Genomic DNA, 26661 nt, shown 5'->3' with positions numbered 1-26661 from the left:
GGGAGGGTTTACTGGGAAAATGTGTGAACTTCTTTGTATGTTCCAAAGTGCTAACGTATTGTATTTATTGAGATGCTGGCTGAATCATAACATATACAAGTTGCAGATTCTCAACAGCTTTTGCAGTATGGTTGTCTTTTTATTTACAACACAATTAGCCCAGCTTGAACCCCACATTTATAAACCAGTTGTTTCCGCTGTTTTGAAATCCTGTTGAAAATATTGATTGTGAAGGGTTTTTCACAGAAAGGTGGAATATTTAGCCACAGGCTAATTCAAGTGAATGCCGTCCTGCGCCATTGTACATAGTCCAATATTGTCAGTAGGAAGTGATGCTCACAGGTCAGTTTGCTTAACGGAAGGCGAATGTTTTTCAAAGACTGATGAATCTTGACTCCCCTCTGAATTCTTTGTTGTCCTTGTGCACGATCCTCCAATTACATATTTCTTACTGATCTTCCAAGGGATAACTGGATAAAAAAAGTAACCAATATGTATTGCTATTGCCCATCATACAGAGGAGTGCTTATTTTGCCATGTAATATGACATGAAGTTATCTCTGTCAGCCATTACTGAAATCAGAACCTATTCATGTATTTCGAAGCAATCTGGGACCTAAAATTGTATATATTATTATTTCTTGCAGTTGCGTCCCACCTCAAGGTGGTGGACAAGGTTCTCTCCATCCTCATTTAATCCTTGCAACAACAACCCTATGTAAAGTAGGTTAGACTGGCCCAAGGTCACCCAGTCAGTTTCATGGCTGCATTGGGGGTTCAAAACCTGGTCTCCCACTACACTGACCTTGCCACATGGGTTGTCAGGTGCCAAGGACCTTTTCACATCAGGAAGATTCCCTTCCTTGAGAATGCCATTTGGCCCCCCCTCTCTTGCTGCCTTCAGATGAACCCTCCCCCCTTTTTATTCTTTTAAATTTTGCTGATTTTACTGTTGACTGTACTGATGCTGTTTTAAAAATACAGTCATACCTTGGAAGTCAAACAGAATCCGTTCTGGAAGTCTGTTCGACTTCCAAAACGTTCAGAAACCAAAGCACGGCTTCTGATTGGCTGCTTCCTGCAGCCAATCGAAAGCCGCTGAAGCAGCGCCGGACGTTTGGCTTCTGAAAATTGTTCGAAAACCGGAACACTCACTTCTGGGTTTCGATCATTTGGGAGCCAAGGTGATCAGGATCCAAGGTATGACTGTATTGGAATTTATTTCATCGTATCATTTATTCCAATCTCCCTTTTAAATTGTAACCCCTTCTTGTAGACACTTTCTTTGTGTCCTTTCTGGACATAGGCCTTGAATTGTGGGGCTTGTGGTACAACTTTGTTTTCATGGATGAAATCCAGATTCATTGCTTTGGAACAATTGTATAAACCGAGAACAAAAATACGATTCGACTTTAATCCCTAGTTGATCCGTCAGCTATCACCTTGGTTGCATTTCTTAATTCCAATCATTCCCTCTGCCCCCATCCACACAAACACAAAAAAATTCCATGCTTACCATTTCTATTCTTCTCCTGCCCATGGTTGTCTTCATTTGGTCGAGATTTGTTACTTTCAAGCGTCTGATCCGAAACTTCATTTTCTACATAGGTGACATATGGAAAGGAAAATAATGAGCAGCTGTGTGTGTGTGTGTGTGTGTGTGTGTGGTGACATTTCTTCACAAAGAGGCAGGGGTCAATTGCAACCTGAAGCCCCACTGAATTCATTGGGATTTACTCCCAGGTAAGTATGCATAATGACAGTCCTACCCCCTGCGCTGCTTTTGGGAGGGGAGGGGTTGCCAAAGCATCCAAAATACACACTCTGTTCATTTGTTTGTCCTCTCTAACCTTTCTTCCATTCTCTGTGTGCCTTCCACAGTTTCACCACAAAAAGCAGGACAATAATGAAGAGAGCAGAAAGTAACACCGTCACAAGGATGGGAAGCAAAAGGCTCGCTCGTTTCACGATTCCTTCATGCGTAAGATTTGTTCCTGTTAACAAAAACAACAAAAACAGAAACGTGTGTTTTCATGCCTTTGGTACCTTGTCCTCTGAGTGTTGCAGAAACATCATATTCCTGTAACAGCCATGGTTCCTTTAGGCCCTGCAGTGGTGTCCAAACTTTTTTCAAAGAGGGCTAGATTGGATGAAGTGAAAGGCCATTGTTGACCTTTTTTTTGGATTGAAGTTGTTGACCTTTTTTATGATTTTACCCCAAGTTGTTAAGATTTTTTAAGAATTGAAGTTGCTGGGTTTTTTTTAGGATTTTATTTACCCTGGGAAATAAACTGCCACAGAGGCCAGATTAAACCAACCGGCGGGCTGGATTAGGCCCCCGAAACAGACTTTGGACATGCCTGCTAGGGGCAATGTCTGATGGATCCCCACCAGCAAATGAGTTAACAGCAGTGCCCTGGGTTGGTTGCAAAGTTTCTCTTCAGCTGGTAGAATGAGTTTTTGGTCACTTCCAGATGACCCGTCTATTGAGTGTTTCCAAAAAGTTTAGATGTTTTTATTGAGCATTCATTCCACAAGTTGGACTACAACTCCCACCATTCCTGACCATTGGCCATGCTGGATTGGGTGATGGGAACCGGAATCCAAAACATATGTTGGGCACCACACTGGCTGCCTGTATATCAGGACGTTAACATTTCACTAGCTTACCAATTGTTCTCTGAGAATTCATAGTTGCAGTGTCAGAACCTGGATACAGTGTTTGTGTACTAGAATTTCCTTCTGTCACATTGGATATTTTATCTGATCCTGCTGAATTGAAAAAAGAAGAAGGTTTATTCCTTTCATATCCTGAGAGGAGTGGATATAGCAATGCTGATGTTACGGTGAATAGCTTGGAATAACCTGTATATTTAAGGATTAGCAGCAGAGGTCAATTCCATTTTTCCATTTGGAAACGATTATTTTAATATTATTTCAGCATACCTTTAGTGGCATAAGAATTCAGGGTTGCTGCTCCTCCAGTTGGAGACAGAGTTGGTATACTAAGGTTTTCTTCTGTTGCATTTAATATTTTTTCTGAGCCTGGAGAAAATGAAAAGAGAAGTGTTGTTCCTTTAATTCCAAAGCAAAAATTTAAGAACTCATAAAGAAACCTACTAGCTCAGCCTCAGACCAATGCTCCATCTAGGTCAGCATCTTGTTACCATGTTGGCCACTGGATGCTTCTGGAAATAATAGAATTGTAGAGCTGGAAGGGACCACAAGAGTCATCTACGCCAACCCCCTGCAATGCAGGAAACTTTTGCCTAACATGGGGCTCGAACCCACAACCCTGAGATTAAGAGCCTCATGCTCACAAGCAGGTCATAAAGGCAAAGGCTCTCTCCTGCTGTTGCTTTCTGCTGTGAGGTTCTATTTAACCATCTGAACAAATAGGCACCAATAGCTTCAGCCTCTATGAATTTGCCTAATCCACTTTTCAAGACGTCTAGACTGGTAACTATCACCACATCTAAAAGCAATGAACTAAGCAATGTTCTGCATCAATAATAATAATAATAATAATAATAATAATAATTTATTATTTATACCCCGCCCATCTGGCCGGGTTCCCCCAGCCACTCTGGGCGGCTTCCAACAAAACAGAAATTCTAAAATACAGAGATCCATCAAACATTAAAATACAGAAATCCATCAAACATTAAAAGCTTCCCTAAACAGGGCTGCCTTGAGATGCCTTCTAAAGGTCTGGTAATTGTTGTTCTCTTTGACCTCTAGTGGGAGAGCATTCCACAGGGTGGGTGCCACTACCGAGAAGGCCCTCTGCCTGGTTCCCTGTAACTTGGCTTCTCGTAGTGAGGGAACCGCCAGAAGGCCCTCGGAGCTGGACCTCAGTGTCCGGGCAGAACGATGGGGGTGGAGACGCTCCTTCAGGTATACCGGACCGAGGCCGTTTAGGGCTTTAAAGGTCAACACCAACACTTTGAATTGTGCTCGGAAACGTACTGGGAGCCAATGTAGGTCTTTCAGGACCGGTGTTATGTGGTCTCGGCGGCCGCTCCCAGTCACCAGTCTAGCTGCCGCATTCTGGATTAGTTGTAGTTTCCGGGTCACCTTCAAAGGTAGCCCCACGTAGAGCGCATTGCAGTAGTCCAAGCGAGAGATAACTAGAGCATGCACCACTCTGGAGAGACAGTCAGTGGGCAGGTAGGGACTCAGCCTGCGTACCAGATGGAGCTGATAAACAGCTGTCTTGGACACAGAGTTGACCTGTGCCTCCATGGACAGCTGTGAGTCTAAGATGACTCCCAGGCTGCGCACCTGGTCTTTCAGGGGCACAGTTACCCCATTCAGGACCAGGGAGTCCTCCACACCCGCCCGCCTCCTGTCCCCCACAAACAGTACTTCTGTCTTGTCAGGATTCAATCTCAATCTGTTAGCCGCCATCCATCCTCCAACCGCCTCCAAGCACTCACACAGGACCTTCACCGCCTTCACTGGTTCTGATTTAAAAGAGAGGTAGAGCTGGGTATCATCAGCATACTGATGGACACCCAGCCCAAACCCCCTGATGATCTCTCCCAGCGGCTGCATATAGATGTTAAAAAGCATGGGGGAGAGGACAGAACCCTGAGGCACCCCACAAGTGAGAGCCCAGGGGTCTGAACACTCATCCCCCACCACCACTTTCTGAACACGGCCCAGGAGGAAGGAGCGGAACCACTGCATGACAGTGCCCCCAGCTCCCAAACCCTCTAGACGATCCAGAAGGATGTTATGGTCGATGGTGTCAAAAGTCGCTGAGAGATCCAGCAGAACAAGGAAACAGCTCTTACCTTTGTCCCTAGCCCGCCGGAGATCATCGACCAGTGCGACCAAGGCAGTTTCAGTCCCATGATGAGGCCTGAATCCTGACTGGAAGGGATCCAAATGGTCCGCTTCTTCCAGGCGTGCCTGAAGTTGTTCAGCAACCACTCGCTCAATCACCTTGCCCAAGAATGGAAGATTTGAGACTGGGCGATAGTTGGCCATATTGGCCGGATCTAAAGATGGTTTTTTAAGAAGCGGTTTAATAACCGCCTCTTTCAGCGGGTCTGGGAAGGCTCCTTCATGAAGAGAAGCATTTACCAACCCGCGAAGCCCATCGCCCAGCCCTTCCTGGCTAGCTTTTATAAGCCAGGATGGGCAAGGATCAAGGAGACAGGTGGTTGGTTTCACTCGTCGAAGCAGCCTGTCCACATCCTCGGAGGTAACAGATTGAAATTGATCCCACAAAACTTGACTAGACAGGACTCTAGCACTCCCCCGCCCCGGCCCTGCTCCCACGGTGGAGTCTACCTCTTCCCGAATCTGAGCGACTTTATCTGCAAAAAACTTTGCAAAATCATTGCAGGAGATCATGTGGCCCGTACTGGGCCCGGATGGAGCAGGTGGTTCCGCTAAATTGCGAACCACCTGGAAGAGTCTCCTGCTGCTGTTTTCTGCAGATGCGATGGAGACGGTGAAGAAGGTCCTCTTCGCTGTCGCCATTGCCACTTGGTAGGCTCGAAGTTGAGCTCTAGCCCGTGTCCGGTCTGATTCAAAATGAGTTTTCCGCCACCGGCGCTCTAGCCGTCTCAACGACTGTTTCATCGCCTGTCCGGGCTCCATGCAATCTGAGAGGGCGCTTCGGAGCCAGACAGTCAATAGCGCTGGTTAACTCCGCATTCCAGCGGGCCACCAGGGAATCAGCTGAAAGGCCATCGACATGGGATAAAACATCCCCTACCACTCTCTGGAAGCCAATTGGATCCATTAAGTAGCGGGGGCGGACCATCCGAATCGGTCCCACCTCCCTGCAGAGGGGAAGGGTTGCGGAGAAGTCCAGTTGCACCAGAAAGTGATCTGACCATGGCACTTCTTTTGTTTCGCTTTTACTTAATGTCAGATCACCAACATCCATAGAGGTGAACACCAAGTCCAAGGCATGTCCGCGGCTATGAGTTGGGCCAGACTTATTCAGGGACAGCCCCATGGTGGCCATGCTTTCCACGAAGTCCCGAGCGGCTCCTTGTAAGGTCGTGTCGGCATGGATGTTAAAATCCCCTAAGACAACCAAGCTAGGTGTCTCCAGGAGCACATCCGACACGACCTGAAGCAGCTCGGGCAGGGAATCCTTGGTGCAGCGGGGAGGTCGGTACACCAAAAGGAATCCTGTACTGCCCCTATTGCCCAACTTCCAGAACATGCACTCAGAAAACTCCGTCTTACCAATAGGACGCCTGGTGCAAACTAATGACTTCCTAAAAATCACTGCAACCCCCCCTCCCCGCCCAGATGGCCTGGGTTGCTGTGCATAAGAGAAACCTGGTGGACAAGCAGCGCCAAGAACGGGCCCATCGGCTTCATCCAACCAGGTCTCTGTCACACATGCCAGGTCAAATCCTCCATCCACAATCAGGTCGTGAATGGCAGTGGTCTTATTCATCATCGACCTGGCATTGCACAGCAGCACCTTCAGGTCATGTGGGTATCCCTTGCTGATTCCAATATCCGTCCGGTCAGGACCAGACCCGGAGGCAGGGATAGTCCTCAGACAACGACTAAGTCTGTCTCCTCGGTAATGACATGGTCTGGTCTTAGCGTAACTCCTCCTCCTACCCGTGACCACTGAGATCGGTTGTCCCAGTGCATCACCCCCTGTGGAATCTGCCCCAGCCATTTTGCTTGCTGGGACCCCCTCCCGGGCAGCCCTGACCCCTCCCCTTAAAAACAAAATAAAACCTCTGTAAAAACAGCAAAGAACAGAACAAAAGAAAAACACAAAAAACACAATAAAACAATAAAACCAAAAACAATAAAAATTACAAATACACTAAAATTTAACAGATTCCCACACCCGACTAAAAATCCCTCCCTAAAACCTATGTAAATCAAAAAATACAGTAAAACAATACAAAGACAGAAAATTACAAACTAAAATTGACCCCTCCCCTTAAAATCAAATTTAAAACCAATACAGAAAACAAACTAATGCAATAAAACAATACAAACAAAGACAGAAAATTACAAACTAAAATTAACCCCTCCCCTTAAAATCGAATTTAAAACCAATACAGAAAACAAACTAACAGACTAAACGATAAACAAAAACCAAAAACAATAAAAGTTACAAACACATCAGAATTACAAGAAAAGCAGCAGCGGCACTGTTTCAGGCCTCCTAGGAGCCTTAAAGCTGTGGTAGAGTATGGGTCCCGCCCCCGGGCCCAAGGTGGAAGTGGGCTTCAGGGGGAGCAGTCCTTCCAGTACTCACAGCAGCAGTGATGTTCCAGGCCTCCCAGGAGCCTTAAAAGCTGTGGTGGAGTGGGGGACCCGCCCCAAGCCCCAGGTGGAAGTGGGCTTCAGGGGGAGCAGTCCTTCCAGTACTCACAGCAGCAGTGATGTTCCAGGCCTCCCAGGAGCCTTAAAAGCTGTGGTGGAGTGGGGGACCCGCCCCAAGCCCAAGGTGGAAGTGGGCTTCAGGGGGAGCAGTCCTTCCAGTACTCACAGCAGCAGTGATGTTCCAGGCCTCCCAGGAGCCTTAAAAGCTGTGGTGGAGTGGGGGACCCGCCCCAAGCCCCAGGTGGAAGTGGGCTTCAGGGGGAGCAGTCCTCCCAAACACTCCCTGGCAGAGCAGCAGCAGCAAAAGAGCAAAAGAGTCATTTCTTTTGGTGAGCCTAATGTAAAATGCTGCAATACTGATATTCCAGGAGATGAATTGAAGCAAGCTGCATGTGTTTCGGTTATCATCAGAAATCGCTTTCATTTTTTAACATCAGGAAATAATTGTTAAACTGCTTCATCATACCGTTGGTAGCATTAGAATTCAGAGTTGCTGCTGCAGTGCTTGTGTGTGGTGTTGGTGTTCCAGGGCTTCCTTCTGTAATATTTAATGCTTTGCCTGGCCCTGTTGAAATAATAAAAAATAATTTTTTATTTTTTTTTGTAAATTATTTTTATTAAAGAATTTCTTAGGTTACAAAGGTAGTGCAATGTCTCTTTCTTTTCATGCATCATTTTTACACATCAATTTTTTACTTGTTGAGACATTATGAGGAAGGGGGGGAAAGGGGGGAAAGAGGTAGGTGGGATGGGGAGTTGGGTGTGGTGGATTGCTGATGTTTCTGTTTTTCTTGATATGTGTAGGGGTTCAGCGTCAGCGTCATTTGTGCAGGTTCTCTGTTGTTAGTTCGTGCTTCTTTGTTGGTGAGAGAGGTCAGGATTTGTCTTAGAATGTGGTTGTTCATTTATGGTTGGCTGTGATGATCCTTAATTTCTTGCGTGAGTGGGGAGGGAGGGTGTTTTGATCAAGTTAGCCATATTGATTTGTATGCTGACGGTAATTTTTTGTCATTGTCCTGTTGGGTTGTATAAGTGATGAAGGGGAACCATACTGGGGTGAAGGTGTCTTCTTCTGTTTGTCCCCGTGTCAGTTTCAGCTTACTGGTTAGTTTTTCTAGCAAGGCTGTTTCCCATACAACTTGGTACCATTGGTCCAAGCCCACTCCCGATAAGTCCCTCCAGTGCCTGGCTACGATATTTCTGGTTGCTGACAACAGATGGATTATAAGTTCTTTATGATTTGCGTGAGCGTTGTTATCCTGAAAGATATTTAGTAAAACCAATTCTGGGGTAATTTCTAGCACTTGCTTAGTTATGTTACAAATTTCTTGCATGGATGTCTTCCAGAATGATTGAATTTTAGGGCACTCCCACCACATGTGGAGGTACGTGCCTGTGGAAGTGCATCCTCTCCAACATTTTGATGAGATTCCTGATCGTATTAGTGATAATTTTCGTGGAGTCAGGTACCATCTGTGAATTAGTTTCAACGAGAGTTCTTTTCTTTTCATTGATATAGATTTGAAAGGGGGTTTCGACCACATTTTAGTCCATTGGGTAGGGTTGATTTCATACCCTATGTCATCCTCCCATTGTCGTTTTATCTTGTCCAGAGGATCTATGGGAGTCTGAATTAGTATCTTGTAAATTGCAGATACCATCCCTTTTCCGTGTCCTTTTGGCAATTGGAGGAGGCTTTCGAAAGCTGTCAGGGGTCTAGTTGCTGCTGGTTTTACAGTTGGGTTGTTCAGAAAGGCATGTAGTTGATGTTGTGCTAACCAGGGCATTGGGATGTCTTCTAGTTTGTCCTGTATTTCTTGTGGTGTCAAAGGTTTGTTGTCTTTATAAAAGTCTATTAAGCGATGTAAACCTTTGGTTTGCCAGGTCTTCATCTGGAGGTTTTGTGCTGCATGATGGAACAATGGATGGTAAGCCAGGGGAGTTAATGGGGATGGGGTTGGAGATAATTTACTAGTTTCTGCTTTCCATGCTTTGAACATGGTTTGTGTGTATCTGTTGAGTGTTGTGGGAATCTTCCTTAATTTGTTTGGGAGAAATGGATATGCTGTGGTGCAGATATTTTCAATTGAGTCCCTTTCCAGATGTACCCATTGTTTAGTCTCGTCTTCAAGTATATATGGGATTATATGGCGTATTTGGTTGGCGTTGTAGTATGTTTCTATGTTGGGGATTCCCCATCCTCCTGCTGAGGTGGGGAGGTGAAGGTATTTGATGCTAATCCTTGGTTTTTTATGTGAGAAAATAAAAGAATGTAATTTTCCCTGCCATTTATGAAGTTGGGTTGGGGGGATCCAAATTGGAAGGGTTTGGAATAGGTAGGTTAGTTTTGGGAGGATGACCATTTTGACCATGGCTATTTTGTCTGAAAGAGTGAAACTCATACTGTCCCATCTTTTTAGGTCTTTGTTTATTTGTCGCCACAGGGGTTTGTAATTGTGGAGGTATAATTTGTTGAGGTTCTTGGTTATTTGTACTCCTAGGTATCTGAATTTGGTGTGACAGAGTTTTATTTTGGTGATATTGGTAAGTTCTTTTTGGATGTGAGGAGGGGTGTTGAAGCACATGGCTTCTGATTTACCAAAGTTTACCTGTAAGCCCGACACCATTGCAAATGCGTTGAGTTCTCTGATTAGGGAGGTTGCTGTATTTAAGGGGTCTGATGTTGTGACCATTAGGTCATCTGCAAAGAGCCCTAACTTATAATTTCTGCCTTTTATTTCCACTCCTTTGATGTCTGTGGCTGCTCGGATTCGGATCGCTAGGGGCTCCAAAGCCAGGATAAATAAGAATGGAGACAGCGGACATCCTTGTTTTGTGCCTCTTTGGATTGCTATGGTGTTTGAGTTCATATTATTAATTCTGCAATTTGCTGAGGCTTGAGAATATATTTGTTTGAGAATTTGAAGGAAGTTGGGGCCAAATTTCATTTTAGTTAGTACCGCTAATAAGTATTTCCACTCTAAGCAATCAAAAGCTTTGAGGATATCTAGGGACATAATTGTCAGTGGAAGTTTGGTTGTTTTGCTGTGTTCAATTAAGTTCAGTAATTTCCTGATAGGGTCTGTAATGTTGCGACCAGGGACGAAACCGGTTTGGTCTGGGACTATTAAATTACCTAGGAAGATTTTTAAGCGATTGGCCAAGATTGATGTAAATATCTTGTAATCCTGATTTATTAATGAGATTGGGCGGTAAGATTCTACTTTGAGGTTGTCCTTCAATGGCTTTGGGATGGAGACTATTTTGGAGTGATTCCATGTTTTGGGGATAAGCCCCCCTTTCATGATATCATTAAATAGGCGTAACATATAGGGCAGCAGGGGTTCCTTAAATTTTTTATAGAATTCTGCTGTGAAGCCATCTGGGCCCGGTGCTTTGTGTGATTTCAAGTTTTTAAGAACTGTGTCTATTTCCTCGGGGGTGATAGGGCTGTCCATGCGTTCCTGTTCTTCATCGGTTAAAGTGGGCATGGTCAGTCCTGCCAGGAATTTTCTAATTCCTTCCTCAGATGGGTTGTGGGAGGTGTACAGGTTGGAGTAGAATTCTGCAAATTCAGAAGTTATTTCTTTCGGGGAAAATGTTACGTTGCCATCTTTTTTGGTGATGCAGTGTATTCTTGTTTTAAGTGCTTTTTTCCTGCATCTATTTGCTAATAGTCTGGAGTTTTTCCCTCCGTACTCATAGAAGCGCTGTTTAGAATATAAAATATTGATCATTGTTTTGTTGATTTCTAAGGAGTCTAATTCTCTTCTCTTTTGTTCTAGAAGTTTAAGTAGTTTTTTGGAACCTGTTTGTTTGTAACGTGATGAGAGGGCAATAATTTCTTGTTCTATTTTGTTAATTTTTGAAGAGGTTTGTTTTTTAAGGAGTGCTTTCTCTTTTATGCAAACTCCTCTGGTCACCGCTTTCATAGCGTCCCATAAGAGGGGGGTATTTATATTGTCTACATCATTCTCCTTAAAATAGTTTTGGAGAGTTTTTGTGATACTTGCTCTAATTTGGGTGTTTGTGGTTAGAATGGGACTGAAAGACCATGATGGAGTGGTTTGCGTTTCTTCACCTATTTTAACAGTGACTTCTACTGGGGCATGATCTGTGATTTTGATGCTGCCTATGTTTGTTGATTCTACCAAGGGGATCAGACCCTGTGTGAGCAGGATGCTGTCCAGTCTGGACGTTGTACCATGACGTCCGGACTGGAATGTGTGGGTGGTGTCTCCTGGGTTGTGTTCGCCCCAGATGTCATAGAGACCCCTGTTTTTTAACATTTTTAGTAACTTGTAAGAAGCCTTAGTTGTTTGGGAGGGGGGGTTGAGGAGGGTTGCCTGTAAGTTTACAGGATGTGTGTTTTCCAGAGTTATGCCCTTAATATTTAAGTTAAGGTCGCCTCCTAGAATTGCTTCCCCCTCAGAGAAAGAAAGGAACTTGTTTAGTGTTTTTTGAAAGAATTCAAGTTGTCTCGAGTTAGGGCCATATAATGAGCCAATTGTCAGTTTAATTTTGCCATCTAGTATTCCTTTAATGAAAATGAATCTACCTTTTTTGTCCTTTAGGACTGTTATGGATTTGAAATTTAAGTCTCTACTAATTATTACAGCTACTCCGCGAGCCTTTCCTGAGCCTTGTGCTACCCATTGTTGACTAAAACGAGGGTCATTCAGGAGTTTGTTCCCTTTGGGTGGGTTGTGTATTTCTTGTAGGAAGGTGATGTGTGGTTTCATGGTATTTATGTATGAGGTGATACGTTTTCTCTTGATGGGATTTCCCAGCCCCCTCACATTTAGTGTGATTGCTTTTAAGCTAGCCATCTTGTTTATTCATTCTGTAGGATGGTTCCTTGCCAACCCGTCTGGGTTGTCCTATGTCCCTCACTTCGTGTTGTGTATTGAACCATTGGAGTTGCGCTGACTTATGATGTGGCGGGTGGGGGTTCAATGGGATTAAAATTAGAATCGGGTTAAAGAGTGGGAGGTAAATTATAGAGGGTTTCCTATATGTAGTTATATAGGTGTACGTTTGGGGTATTTTGGACCTTTTGGCAAATAGCCGGTTGGTCCTTGATCTCGGCTGATGTGAAGGGCTGTACTCAAGGACAGGCCTTCCCCCTTGTCGTTTGTGACAGGGGGTGATCAGCGAGACGGTGTAGAGTGGTTTTGTAATGTTAGTGTCAGGTATAAGGTTCGTGAGCAATGTTGCCAATGTTAATAGCAACATCACTGATGTGTTAGAGTGTGTGTATGTGTTGGCGCGCTCTGGTGCCACCATGTTGTTGAATAGGTATCATGTTTTAGCCTGATAGTGAGTTGTGTTATGGATGTTGGGGGAGCTGTTTTTCTCTTGTTTGGTATGAAAGGGATACTGGAGATATGGGCTGTGGTTGATGGGGAATGTGATTGAGGTTATCTGGACTGGTGTCGGGGTGGGGTTGGGATGGGGTAGATTCTATGGAGGTGTGGTGTTGGGGGGGGATATTGATGATGATAGTTATGTTCAAGGCCTATGGGGAGGGGGGAGGGGGTAGGGGGATCACCAGTCCTGCAGTTTGAGATGCTTTCCAGTTGCCTCATTCAGCTGTGGTTGTTGTTGTTGTTGTTGTAGGGTTGTTCATCAGTGATGTTTTGGTTCGGTTGATCGTGGTTTGGCGTCCTGTGGAGAATGTTCGGTAGAATGATTTTGTGCGCGATGGTAGATGGTTGAATCGACGAGTCTTGATGTATTGCTTCTGTTGTCTCTTTCCCCTCTTTACTTCCATCCATTCATTTACTGTTATTCCACTTTCTTGATCTCGGCTGTCACTTGGTGGGTCTTTCTGTTGCTGGTTCGATGGAGGGTCGAGTCCAAGGTTCCTCAATAGTTGTTGGGCTTCCCTTTCGTTGGTAGCCATGTATTGCGTTGTATCGGTTGTCACGATGAGACGGAAGGGAAAGCCCCAACGGTATCGAATCCCTTTTTGCTGAAGAAGCTGAGTGTATGGACGTAGGTTTTTTCTCCGATTTAGGGTGTCCTGGGATAGATCCTGTAGGACCAATATGGAATTGTCTTTGTAATGGAGATTGGTTGAGTTCTTGAGGCTGTTCCATATCTCCTCCTTTTTTCTGTAGCGTGAAAAGCACACTATGATGTCTCTTGGGTGGGCACCAGGTTTTGGCAAAGGTTTTAGAGCTCTGTGTGCCCTTTCCAGATCGGAAACCTCGAGTGTCAGATTTGGGATTGTATCTTTCAACCAGCTCACAATTAGGTCTGCTGGGCTTTTCTCCTCTGCTTTTTCTGGGAAGTTGCGGAAGCGGATATTGCAGCGTCTGTTTCGGTCTTCGATGTCTGCTTGTTTAATTCTCAATTCTTCATTTTCTCTTTCCAGTTCGCACAATTTCTCATTCATGCGTGTGGTTTCATCCCGATATTGCTCTATTATTCCTTCTTGCAGTTGATTCTTCTTTTCTAGAGCTTCCACTCTGGAGGTAAGATTACTGATTAGTAGCTGTATAGGGGTCGTTGCATTTTCCACTGCAGCTTCCAATTTACTTGTCATCCTCTCTTCCATTTCTCTTAGGTGTTGTAATATTTCATCATTTTGAGGAGGTGTTGCGGTCTCATTGTTTTTTACCATCTTTTTAGTTGGTGACACCTTCATTTCCTTGACGTTCTTGGTTTGAGGTTTGTTTGGCATTCTCTCAGAGTGGGACGTGTTACGGTTAGGAGTTATGGCGATGATGATTTCTGGGTGTTGGGTTATTGGATTAATCAGGCGTTGTTGACTGGTGGCTTCTGCAGAGCGTTCGGTTTAGGCAATCATTTGTGTCATGCCTTGGTGATGTTATAAGGACGCCTCTGAGGTTGTCGTGTTCGCCTCAACAGTGTTGTCAAAGCGGTGGTCTGGTACTCAGAGAGGTGGGTGTACCAGTGGACAGATAGACAAACAAGCAGAGACAGACAAACAAACAGGCAAATGAAGGGGGGGTTCGATTTAGAGGTGATCAAGTAAGCAATCTAGCAAGCAAAAAGGGTATAAAACAAAAGTGAGGGTGGGGTGAGAAGTGAGGTAGAAGGGGAAGATAAGGAAGAGAAGAATAAAGGGGAATCCAGCTTCTGGGAAGGGGTTTAAGGAGAAGGTTTATGTATTGGAGAGAAGGAAGGAAGATAAAGGTTTATGTATTGGAAAGAAGGAAGGAAGATAAAGGTATAACAGAAGTGGGGGTTTTTTGTTTTGTTTTTTAAGTTATTTTACTTTACTTTATTTTATTTTTTAAAAGGGGGAGGTGATGGGTGGGAGGAAAGGCTACCCTATTGGAGATAGGGTGATAAACAGAGTAGATGGGGGGGATTCAAATTAAAGGGAAGAAGGAGTCGAAAAAGAGAGAGAGAAAAGGGGCAGAAGTAACAAGTGGGATGGAGGGTAAAAATAAGAATTTTTCTTAGAGGGTTAAAGTGTATGAAAAGAGGGGGTTTGGGTGTTAAAAAGCGAAAGGGATAAAGGGTAATGATACTTCTTTTTTTAAATATATATATATATATATATATATATATATACAGTTAAAGATAAAAAAAAGGAAAAAATATTATTCTCCCTCTCTCTCTTCTTCTAAAAAAAGGGGGAGAGAGAGAGGGAAAAAAATCACTTCTATTTTTATAGAAGAAAAATTAAAATTTTAAGGAAAAGGAATATTTTCTAAAAGAAGGAAACGAGAAGTGTGTGTGTGTGTGTAATACGTAAATATCTTAAAAAATTTTTTTTTAAAAAAAATTATATTTCTTTTTTTTTAAAAAAAGAACCCTATATATATATATATATATATATATATATATATATATATATGTTCAAAAAAATTTTTTTTTATAATAATAAAAATAATTCAAAAAATTATAACAATAAAAAATTATAACAATAAAAAATTATAACAATAAAAATAAATATATATTTGAAAATAGAAAAATCGAGGCCTTTCCACTGGGCCTTCCTCTGGGCCTTTGGCTCACTTGGCGGGAAAGTGGGCTCAGGGTGGGCCTACCTCTCTTTCAATATCGGCGGCGGAAGAAATGGCGGTGGCTCGGCAGTGGGGCAGCGAGGCCAGGACCTCTTTCCTTCCCTAGGCACCCCCGCACTTGCCTCCTGGGTCCCTCCAGTCCCAGGGCTCCGGATAGCCGGGCGACCCTGGTGCAGCGGCGCAGCAGCAGTAGGGAGGATGATTGACAGGTCGGAGGTTGGAACAAGGTTCCTCTCTTCTCCCCCTCCGAGTTGAGCGCGGCGGCGATGGTAGTAGTAGTAAGTGCAAAAGATCGCCCCGCTTACTCTTCGAGGCTCCGGCGTGCCGCGAGGCGGGAGATCCCAGGCCTGCGGGTCCCGGGTTCCCGCCTGATCAACGGCTGATTAGCAGCCGGGCGCCCCAGATTCCGGCTCCAAATTCCGGTTCGCTGGGGGGGGGACTCCTCAGCTGGTCTACCGAGCCTCCCCCCGACCCTCGCACGGCAACGGCGGCGATCCCCGCGGCTCAGGAGTCGCTCAGGCAACGCGACCACGTTGGCTGCCCTTAGGAGCTCCGTGGCGCCGTGGCACGCGCCATGATGCCTCGGCGGAAGTCCCCAAACCCACACTTGTATGAGAACAATTGCAAATGCAGAAAATCCCAAGCTGACAGGTTAGGAGCAGACCAGCATTATTTGCCATCGATGGCTCTGGAGCAGGGGCCGGCAAAGTTTTTGTGGCTTGGGCCGGTTCACGGTCCCACAGACACCGCGGTTGGCCGGAGTGCCATAAAAAATAATTTTTAAAAAGTCTTCTTCCTCCTTTTCTTACCCCAGGATCATGGGGGACAAAGTTTACAAAACCTAGCTCTCAAAACAAACTGCTCATTGCAGACTGAACAGATCAGTTTATCCATGTACCGTGGTACTTCAGTTCTCGAACATAATCCATTCTGGAAGACTGTTCGACTTCCAAAACTTTTGAAAACCGAGGTGCAAAGGGCTGACTGCAAATTCAATTGAGAAAATTGAAAAACATGCAGCAGAAGCTGTTCAACCTCTGAGGCTCGTTCGAAAATGGAAGCATTTACTTCTGGGCTTTCAGCGTTTGAAAACTGAAACATTCGGCTTCCAAGATGCTCAAAAACTGAGGTACCACTGTATTGGATTTGGGGGGAAAGGCAGGAAGTGTCAGATAGCATTGGATGAGGAGAATGTAGTGTGTACACCACACCCCGCAAAATGGTGGTGGAATATTTTACCTTTATAATGGGGAAAGTTTTCTGGAGTTATCGTAGTAACTGCAAGTGTTGTTGGGGTGGCGTCTGTGGTAGGCTCTGGAAAACAGAAACATATTTGTTCAGAATTTTCCTCATTTCCTCCATGTAAGGTTGTGGTGCATATATTGTCAGATTCCCAACTGCCACCAGCCTCAGCCAGCATGGTTGTGGATTAGAAGTCATGATGGGTGCTGCAGTCCAACAAAGTCTGGAGGGACACAGATTCCCGATCCCTGATGCACAGCATCAGAGCATCCACTGTACCTCCAATAGCGAAGGACACAGAACAAGCCCCCCCCCCTCTTCTGCTCTCACATAATATTAGAACTCAGGGTCATTTATAGAACTCACTTTCACAAGAAATGGCAAGGGCAATTACTTTCGGTGGCTTTAAAAGAGGGTTAGCAGAGTTTAGGAATGGCAGAACCTTCACTAGCTATTCTGCACAACAGCTAAATAGAAACTCCAGTTTCAATGGCAGTCTACCTCCATGCACCTAGGCTAGGGAGCAAAAATGGAAGAAGGACTATTTTCTTCACGACTTTCTCGATATATCCTTGAGGTTTCTGGTTGGCTACAGAAAGAAATAGAATGCTGGAAAAGTCAGGCCTTTGGTTTGAGATTCAGCTGAGCTATTATTACGCTCTCATGTTCTTCTGTTCTTAGTAAGCAACGAGATTAGCATGGGGCCTGGCAAAATTGTAGAAGCCTCAACGAGCAATTTTGAATTCTGCCTGGTTTTACTAAGTTAGATTAATATAATTGTTGAGTTGGAAGGGATCCTGAGCATCATCTAGTCCAGGCATCCCCAAACTGTGGCCCTCCAGATGTTTTGGCCTACAACTCCCATGATCCCTAGCTAACAGGACCAGTGGTCAGAGATGATGGGGATTGTAGTCCAAAACATCTGGAGGGCCGAAGTTTGGGGATGCCTGATCTAGTCCAACCCCCTGCAATAGCAGGAATATGCAGCTGTCCCGTACGGGGATTGAACCAGCAAGTGGGGCATTATCAGCACCCTGCTCTAACCAACTGAGCTAACTTGCTGTCATAATGGGGCAGCCCCTCCTTTTTAAAGCAGGCTGCCTCTGCCACAATCTGCGCTATTGATTTGCCATTGAATGTATTTTGATGTGAAGAAGACATAATTTGTGCCTTCTCTCCTCTCAGTATTGCTCTGTCTTGAACACTGATGACACAGAGCCACCTCAGCGACACTGTGTGCATTTGGCACTTACCTTTGTGCCCAAGGTGTAAATTTGCTGTTAAATTTCCTCCTTGTAGAGCTTTGTGACGAATAACACAAGTAACACCAGACTTCTGGGTGTAGGTGTGGACTGTGAGGGTGCTAGTTGAATTCCATTTCTTCTCTTCCAGCTGATGTTTATCATCACCTAAAATGCATTTGGGAATACAAGGAAGAAAATAATAATAATTATGGTTTTTAAAAAAAGAAATAGCAAGCAATTAAAACTTTTGGAACTTTAGTCGACAGCTAGAGACCTGTCAATTCTCTGTTTTCCTTTCTCCCTCCAACTCCTTCCTGTTGCCTTTTCTGCCTTTTCTGCCTTTTCTCCCCCCCCCCCCAAGAACACTCCTGTCTCCAGGCTTGCTTTATTTGAACCCCTTTATTATTTGATCCCTCCTTTGCTGTGTTCTTCTGCCCACATTGCCCTTTCTGAGAATCACCATAACCAAACCAATCACTGCCAGAACGCCCTTTCAATTTGTCATTTTCTGCAGGCAAGACAGTCACTCTGAGAGTCTCTGGTCCTGATTGGACCGCCACAAAATCCCTTATAGTGCCATACCATATCGATCTATTCAGAATGATTGGGACATTTGAGATATTCTAAACCTGTCTCAGGCATAGTATCTAGAACAGGGGCGGGGGGGGGGACATTTTTCAGCCCAAGGGTCACACTCCCTTGTGGGTATCCCTTCTGGGGCAGCATCACAGTAGTGTGTAGGGGCAGTGCCAAAAGTGGGCCAACCACTTGGTACACAGTAGGCTACACTCCAGCTGTGCAAAAGCTGGAATTATCCAGAGTTCGAGGACATTTTATTCCATCCAGGCAGAAGCATCAGGAAAAACTTTCTGACAGGAAGAACTGTTTGGCAGTGGAATGTTCTCCCTCAGAAGGTTGTGGATTCTCCTTCCTTGGAGGTTTGTAAGCAGAGGTTGGATGGCCATCTGCCTTAGTCGAGATTTCTGCATTGCAGGGGGTGGGCGGGCTAGGTGATTCTTGAGGTGCCTTCCAACTCTACAATTCCACGATTCTATGATTCACTCAAGAGAGGGGTGGTGTGAAGTGTGCCCAGGGAACAGTGCATGGCCCGAGGGAGAGTGCTGAGGGCCAGACACAGATGCCTACACAACCACATTTGGCCCCAAATCCAGAGGATCCTTATACTTGATCTGGAGTGTTAATTTCAACCCAAACTCTACCAGCATTTGCTTCTAATAAAATTATGAAGACCTGGGAGGAAAGTCTTTAAAAATGTATTTGGAAGAGAAAGGGAAACCAGAAAGGGGGAAAGATTCCTGCATTGCAGGGGGTTGGATTAGATGACCCTCGTGGTCCCTTCCAAACCTACAATTCTATGATTAGTGTATCTGAACGCAGTTATTAAAAGGTGATTTTATGGAATAAAATTTGGTTATTGTGCATGCAAATTTGCTTCAGTTAGAAGGGCCAACCCATCATTCCTGACCAATGGAACAATCTGGTTCTAGAACGGCTTTTAAAAGACAAAATACACTGCACAAAGAAAGCAAGTGGCAAGCAAGTTCATACCAAAGAGTTCCATCCCATTGTCCAGCAACCACGTAATTCGAGGAGGGGGTTTAGCACCCCAGGTGGAGCACCTTAACACCATCTTTTCCTCTTGATTGTGAACTCTGACTCTTGATGCTTCCAGCAGAGGTCTGGAAGGAGCAGCTGTAAGAAGACAGAATCAGATTTGGAGGTGACAGTCTCCCCACCGCAACTTCATTATGGCAAAGAATGAAGGGTTCGCTCCAAATATTTCAACACCTGCAGATAAGAGATGTTCTCCTAGTGAACAACCCAAGGATCACAAGTCAACAACGAGCCATGGTTTCTGGGAGGCGTTCATGGTGAGTTCTGGCACCTCTTTTTCTAGAAAAATAGCACTGCTTAGAGGTTTTCTGAAAACTGTATTATTTAGACAGGCCTTTGAAATGTGAATTTTCTTTCAACCAAGCCAATTATGGCTTTTTATACTGATGTTTTCTTGATGCTTTTCATACCATTGCAACTTGCATGTGCTGCCACACCGCCTTGTTGCATTTCTTATGAATGCGAGCTGTATAAACATTTAAACAAAGAAACAAATACATTTTAAACTTTTTGCCTCTTAATTTTAATTTGGCTGTTTTAACCTTTCTTTATCTCTTACTGTTAATTTCAATTAGCTTTCGGCGTTTTCAGTTGCTTTTTAACAGATAATATCAATATTCCTTGTCAACCACTTTCACTACAATCGAGCGGCATACAATTTTTGTCAAATAAATGAAATGCTGCTCATGCAAAAGGAACCGGGATCAGCCAGCGACTCTGGCATCTTTGGAAGTGCAGATGCAGCCGCTGATTTTCAGCCTGGTTCCAGCTCCTGTCTTTGATCCTGGGATGGACAAGGAGTTCGTGGCGCCTGCTCAGCAGCTGTTGGCGGTTCCACTCTGACATCACCCATCCCATCACTACATCATCCACTGAAAGCCTGGAGGCTCACCTAAGACATTGATTTTCACCTGCTTCCTTCTGGTTGGCACCGTGTAGCGGAGGCATGTATAGACTCCTTCATCGTGCACCGTGACGTTGGAGAGACGGACAGAGAAGTCAGCCGCTGAATGATGGACAAGTGTATACCTTGGATCTCTTATGCCTGCAAAAGAGATAAACAATGGAGGCAAGTCAGTAAAAGATTGCATAGCAGTGCATTAGGTTTTGCCTCATTATGAAGGGGAGTAATGGGCTGTGTTGCAGGGATAAGGGGGCAGAGAGAAGCATGCCTCCACTTTTAATCCAGGAAATATTTTGCCCCAAGAATCAAAAGTATAGGCAAAACACTCCTGTAAAGTGGAGTCTTTAAAGACCTACCTATTGATTGATTGCATTGCATTTATATCCCACCTTTTTCTCCAAGGTGCTCAAGGTGGTAGACATGGTTCTCCCTCTCCTCATTTAATCATGATATAATAGCAAGGGGTTCTCAGGTAGAATCATAGCTGCCAAGTTCTCCCTTTTTTAAAGGGAAATTCCCTTATGCTGAATAGGCTTCCTCGTGAGAAAAGGGAAAACTTGGCAGCTATGGGTAGAATGTGCCAACTTAAATGTTGCAATTGACCACTATTTTATATAGTTCTTTTCTCCTGATCTTCTTAGCTGCCAACGCATATAGTGCTACTTTATAAGTTACAAAGTCATCAGTATCACTCAGCAGCCATTTCACCCTTTCCACCCTGTCCGAGTGTTCCATTCGTGAGCAGGGGTTTTATAAATCGGTCTCTTGGTTCTATATATATAGCGGACATTGCAATACATAGTGGTACAGGTCCTCTATGCAAGGTTGCCCACACAGACAGAGTCTCTCCTTGTACTGTACTTTGCCGTACCGACCATCCACCACCACTGAGGGCATCGATTGGAATCGTAATTCTGTAAACGCGATTCTTAGTATGGCAAGTGGGAGCTTTGTCAAATAACTAGCTCGGATGTGCTCCGTTTTGATAAGTGGGAACGATGGTGAACTTTTGGTAGAGGCAATCGTGGTTAAATCCCTTTCTGCATCGGACCTGAAGAGACAATATCTTAAGTGCCTCTTATCCATCTGCATGATCACCTGAAGATCTTGTAATTGATATTGGGTCAAGAGGTGTTGGATTCATTTAATCCTCAAAACAACTCTGTAAGGTAGGCTAAGCCAGGAGGCAGTGACTGGCCCAAGGTCACCCAGTGAGCTTCATGGCCAAGTGGGAATCTGAACCCTGGTCTCCCAGGTCCAAGTTCAGCGCTCTAACCACTGCACCACACTTGTGGCACATGTTAGAGCCCACCTGAACAAACCGATTGTTGGAAAGAGTGGTGGGCCTTTTTCCGTTCCTTTTTCAAATGTAGGGGTGGCATAATAAACCCGTTGGAAGGAATTGCTGTATTCACACATCCTAACCACTGCAAAGGGGGCCTTCATTGCATTGACTTCCTGCAGGGGTGTGGCTGTGAGTGAACCTGTCAAAACTGAGTTGTGTTGGTGTGTGTGTGACTCTCATCGCTGTTCCGTGGGAAGTATTACTTGTTTCCTCTTTTCAGTGGAAATGTTATGGGGTCCCTGCCTTCCCCCAACACCTACCTCGCTCGGTGTTCCTGAAGAAAATCACAAACCCACGTGGGTTCTTCCACTCCACAGCAGATCCGGTGTCTCCAGCAACAGGGCAGTGTAGATCCAAATTTCCCCCCTCCACTACAGTTACGTTTTCAACGGAAACTTCTTGAAAAGACCCTGCAAAAGAAAATGAAGGGTTGCTCCGAGCCAACAGCTCACTTTGGAGTGAGATAGAACAGCTCTCTCCTGTTTTAAAGAGCTGATATTTCAGTTCAGTCACACACCTTTAAACATGTGTTTATTTTCCACATCAGTGCACACAGCGCAATGGCGAACTCAGGTGGTGAGTGTCACCAGCATTATAGCCAAACTGGGCCCAATGATCATGCTCAGGGGGGACCCTGAGGTTAAGTGCAATGAAAAAAAACCCACACTCAAGAACCACTACCACAAGTACAGTGCAGCGAGGGGAGAGCCTGTTCATTTGCCACAGAACAATGAGTTGCAGCTGGAAAACAAAAACCCCCGAAATGAGTGGTGAGCCCTATGTGACAAAGGTACACAACTTAGGTTGGGTTAGATAAAGGAGCATGCTTTATTTGCACTGAATTAGCCAGGCTGTCTCCTTACCAACACAACAAACGAGCATCAGTTCTGCACTGTCTGGGTTAAGCCTGATTCTCAACCTGATTTATCTCACATGGCTGTGGTGACTATTAAAGGAGGCTGCCTCAAGGGATATGATCTCTGACAGAGAAACAAGTAGGACTGCAACAAAATGTTGCAGCGTTGAATGTTCAGAGTTCTCACCTTCTATGTTCCTTCCAGGATACCCCTCCTGTCCTCTCCCTACCACATCATTCATTGCATTTATGTGCCACCTCCAGGCAATTTTCATAGACAAGAAAGTGCAAAATACAATTAAAATGCAAGCCCTCAAGACAATAAACAAACAAACCACACAGCAGAAACTTAGCAAGAAACTTAACAGCTCAAACCATTAGCTAGTGTCCCATGAGCAGAGCAGACCACAAACCATGCTCAATTCCTCACTGGGCTGTTGTGTGTGTGGCGTTTCTTACCATTATTATGGTTTTTTTTTCTTTCTCTAAAGATTGCTTGTGCTTCTGCAAACCTTGGTGCTTTCCCCAAGCCTGCTGATACCTCCCCGCTTTGTGAGGAAGGTACTGTTTTGGATGCATAAGGATTGCCGCTCATATAATGAAATTGTTAGGGTACATGAGAACCTCCTGAAGCTCTGACTTGAAAGAAAAACATTGTGAAGTTCACTCTATCAAGGCGGAGAAAGCTGTGCTTGTGGTTTTCTATGGGACCTTTCTATAACTTCACTGCTTCCTGCCACTAGCATCAGTGGGGGCAAAAAATATCTCCGTTCAAAAGCTTTAAACTAAAAGAAAAAGGAAGTTTATGTGTGAGCGCACACAGCTCAGATTCATTTGTGCAAAAAACCCCACAGAACTTTCCCATGTAAGGCATTAGAAAATCCAGGGTTACGACAGGCAACCCTAAGTATATGGCCTAAACTATCAGGGAACCATCAGTCTTCAGCTGGTGGGTTTGAAGGAACCTGCAGCTTGGTCATAGCTTGATCTAAAGTGGATCGCAGCAGTACTGCCATACCAATGCATGGTAAAAAAAAACTTGAGAAGTGGGGCCCCCAAGGTATGTTTGGGTTCAAGGTCTAGATGGTGGTTGCACATTCTCAGTCCAGAGTGCAGGGAATGCATGCTAAACCCACTTGAATGGCACCCAGTTGCACCTCATAAGCAACATCATTAATTGTGGGCTAAATGCAGCACACCACCTTCAACAGGACTCACCGAAAGCTGACCACCCCTCACATAGCTTATATATAAGTTCCAGTTAAGACCCATGCAGTCATGTTTTTGTCTTTGTAGAAACATTCAGAGCTGCTTCAAAGCCCGTTCCCCACCCCAAACAGAGCCAGGTTCTGCATAGGCTTGGGAGAATAAGAGGTGGCAATTGTCGGTTCGGCTCCCCAATTGGAAGCCGTTTGGTGGCTGCCCTCACACATCCAGCCATAGCAGACCTACTGGAAAGACAATGGCTTCCCACTCCATTTCCTGAAAGGACTCTGGCTTGCCAAGCTTTCCAGCCTGGGGATCTAGTGTTTCCCTGTACAAGCTAATAGGAGGATAAAGCAAGGCGATTATGGGGAAGGTAGAGATGGCTTCTAATGAGCAGTCCAGGCCCACAGTGAGGGAGGCAAGTGAGGGGCTATCCCAGCATGGCCTCGCCTGGTGCTCTTCTCTGCAGGCATCAGCGGGATATGCATGGCAAGGGCCATGTCAGCCGAATGGGCTCCTCCCTGTGCGGGTGGGCAGGTGGTGCAGTGCAATCCTGCTTGGCTCCGGTGAGGGCGGGAGCGCTCCAGTGGTGTCAGTGGCTTGCCTGCCCTGGGTGCCAGCAACCCACGCTATGCCACTACAGGCAGGTGAGGCCAGGCTGAGATTGGTGGGGCAGTGGGACTACGCACGTGAAATGGATTTTGTATTTATAAGATGTAACAAAGGCGCTGTTTGTAAGGAGGGAAAAAGTGGTTGGCAAGTGAAGGGTGACAACTGGACACTAAATAAGAAATGATGCAGCTACGGGAGGAAATGATCATTGTTTGCAACAGGAGCGGGAAATCCAATTTTAAGAAATTGTATTGAATTAAAGTAATTTGGTTTGATTTGTAATCATTTGGAAAATAAAAATAATAAGTTGAGATTGGTAGGGCAGTAGTGCCCCATTTGCCCTGGTGCCCCAGCCTCTGCTGCTCAAGTTATCTTTGGGTAAAGGTGGGTATGGGTCTGAAAAAGTTGAAGTGTGTCACCCTAGGCCATTTCCCAGAATCTTCTGGGTGTCCTGTTACAGGGATGGCTCTCCCTGAACTTGGCAAGTTTGAACATCACCCAAATGAGCTCAGAGAGCCAGCGGTGGTGTAGTGGTTAGAGCACTGGACTAGGACCTGGGAGACCAGGGTTGAATCCCCACTCATCCATGAAGCTCACTGGATGTCCGTAGGCCAGCCTCTTGCTCTCAGCCTACATCACAGGGTACTTGTGAGGATAAAATGGGGGAGAACTACGTACATCACTTTGAGCTGCCCAGATGAAAAGTGGGATACAAATGCAGTACATAATAAAAAATAACTGCTGTGACCTACCTTGTAGCAGTTGCAGCAGCAAAGCCAGCTCAAAGAGTGCCGGGACGAGGGACATGTTGAGATGGTGCCTGCTTCAAAGGCAGCCCCCGAGTTGCAACCTAAGAAGCTTCCTCTTTGCTTCTGAAGGCAGGGGACTGTAGATGGCTCCTCCTTTTCAACAGGCAACCAGGCACATGTACCATGACCTCAGCAGTGACAGGATCTGCCCCCTTTCCTCTCTCCGTTCACATCTTTCAGACGGGGGACACTTTCCTCTGTGGCTGAAGTCAAGAAAACCTGTAGCCACTTGTTAGGCTGCTCTAAAATTAACTTTCTATGTGGGCAGTGCTGACATCAAACACCTCTGCTGATTCCCCTCTGAAGGCCAACATACACTTCATCTTTCCTTGCTGCTTCATATATGGAAAAGGCAAAACTATCTCACACAATTTCCAGTTCAGCCTGTTAAGGTGGTTGTGCATAAAAAGGTAAAGGGACCCCTGACCATTAGGTCGAGTCGTGACCGACTCTGGGGTTGCGGCGCTCATCTCACTTTATTGGCCGAGGGAGCCGGCGTACAGCTTCCAGGTCATGTGGCCAGCATGACTAAGCCGCTTCTGGCGAACCAGAGCAGCACACGGAAGCGCCGTTTACCTTCCCGCTGTAGCGGTACCTATTTATCTACTTGCACTTTGACGTGCTTTCGAACTGCTAGGTTGGCAGGAGCTGGGACCGAGCAACGGAAGCTCACCCCGTCATGGGGATTCGCACTGCTGACCTTCTGATCAGCAAGCCCTAGGCTCAGTGGTTTAACCCACAGCGCCACCCGTGTCTGCATGCTTGTGTTTATTTACCAAGCTGCGTTGGGTCGTTGGGAATTTTTTTCCTAAGCTGCTTTATCAGAACTCCATATGGTAGGGTATCCCACTCAAAAACGGGATGGTGAGAAATTTGGTTTGGATTTTCACAGGAACCCCTCTTGTTTGCACTTCCTGAAATAACATGTGAATCGAAAAAAGCACCATCCTTTGAAACCCACGCTTCTCCAAATTTCGTGATGCAGTTCCTCAGCCAAAAAGGGTGAGCAAAATGCATGTTCATGAAAATAACTCACACACAAAAACATCGTACAAAATGGCTTGTAAAATGTGTAGTAGACAAAACTGTGTATGAGAAGAAATGCATACTATCCTGATTACAAATTTTCATTATTATTTTTTTGAATGCAGAATGCTGCAGAAATGTGACAAACAAGACAGGAGAAAAAGGGAAACCAAGAGAAATGGGAAGTAATGGATGCATTTGGCCATCCCAAGTTATGTAATGAAATACACTGGAGAGACAGTGTGGTGTAGTGGTTAGTGTCAGACTAAGGCCTGCCAGAGCAGAGGTCCAATCTCCACCCAGCCATGAAACTCTCTTGGTGACTTTGGCCAGTCACCAACTCTAGTCTACCTCACAGGGTTGTTGTGGGGATAAAAATGGGGAGGAACAGAACCACGCACACCACTTTGAGCTCCTGGGAGGAAAGGTAGGATATGAAACGTCAGATGTATA

At 45.1% G+C, this 26661-nt stretch overlaps 1 protein-coding gene across 2 annotated transcripts; it reads right to left on the bottom strand.

Moving 5' to 3' along the window:
- Positions 1–118: 118 nt before the first annotated feature.
- On the bottom strand, positions 119–25830 carry CRTAM (cytotoxic and regulatory T cell molecule). 2 transcript variants are annotated; one of them, XM_060268309.2, is made up of 12 exons: positions 25126–25830; positions 21960–22109; positions 20343–20495; positions 19385–19528; positions 17825–17980; positions 16569–16643; positions 7793–7891; positions 2947–3045; positions 2671–2772; positions 1851–1994; positions 1517–1600; positions 119–470 (listed from the first exon to the last, which is right to left on the bottom strand). In XM_060268309.2, exons 1-12 carry the CDS (start codon positions 25178–25180, stop codon positions 337–339), a joined length of 1395 nt encoding a protein of 464 aa, XP_060124292.2. In that variant the 5' UTR covers positions 25181–25830; the 3' UTR covers positions 119–336. The 2 variants fall into 2 exon arrangements, with proteins under 2 accessions (XP_060124292.2, XP_060124293.2); XM_060268310.2 differs by having other exon boundaries at positions 2671–2769; positions 25126–25326.
- Positions 25831–26661: the final 831 nt, after the last annotated feature.

This window comes from Zootoca vivipara, chromosome 14 (genome assembly GCF_965207765.1).
Source record: "Zootoca vivipara chromosome 14, rZooViv2.hap1.1, whole genome shotgun sequence".
In the NCBI taxonomy this organism is placed as follows: Eukaryota; Metazoa; Chordata; class Lepidosauria; order Squamata; family Lacertidae; genus Zootoca; species Zootoca vivipara.
The sequence above is the reverse complement of the archived record's forward strand: the minus strand, read 5'-3'. Positions and strand labels throughout refer to the sequence as shown.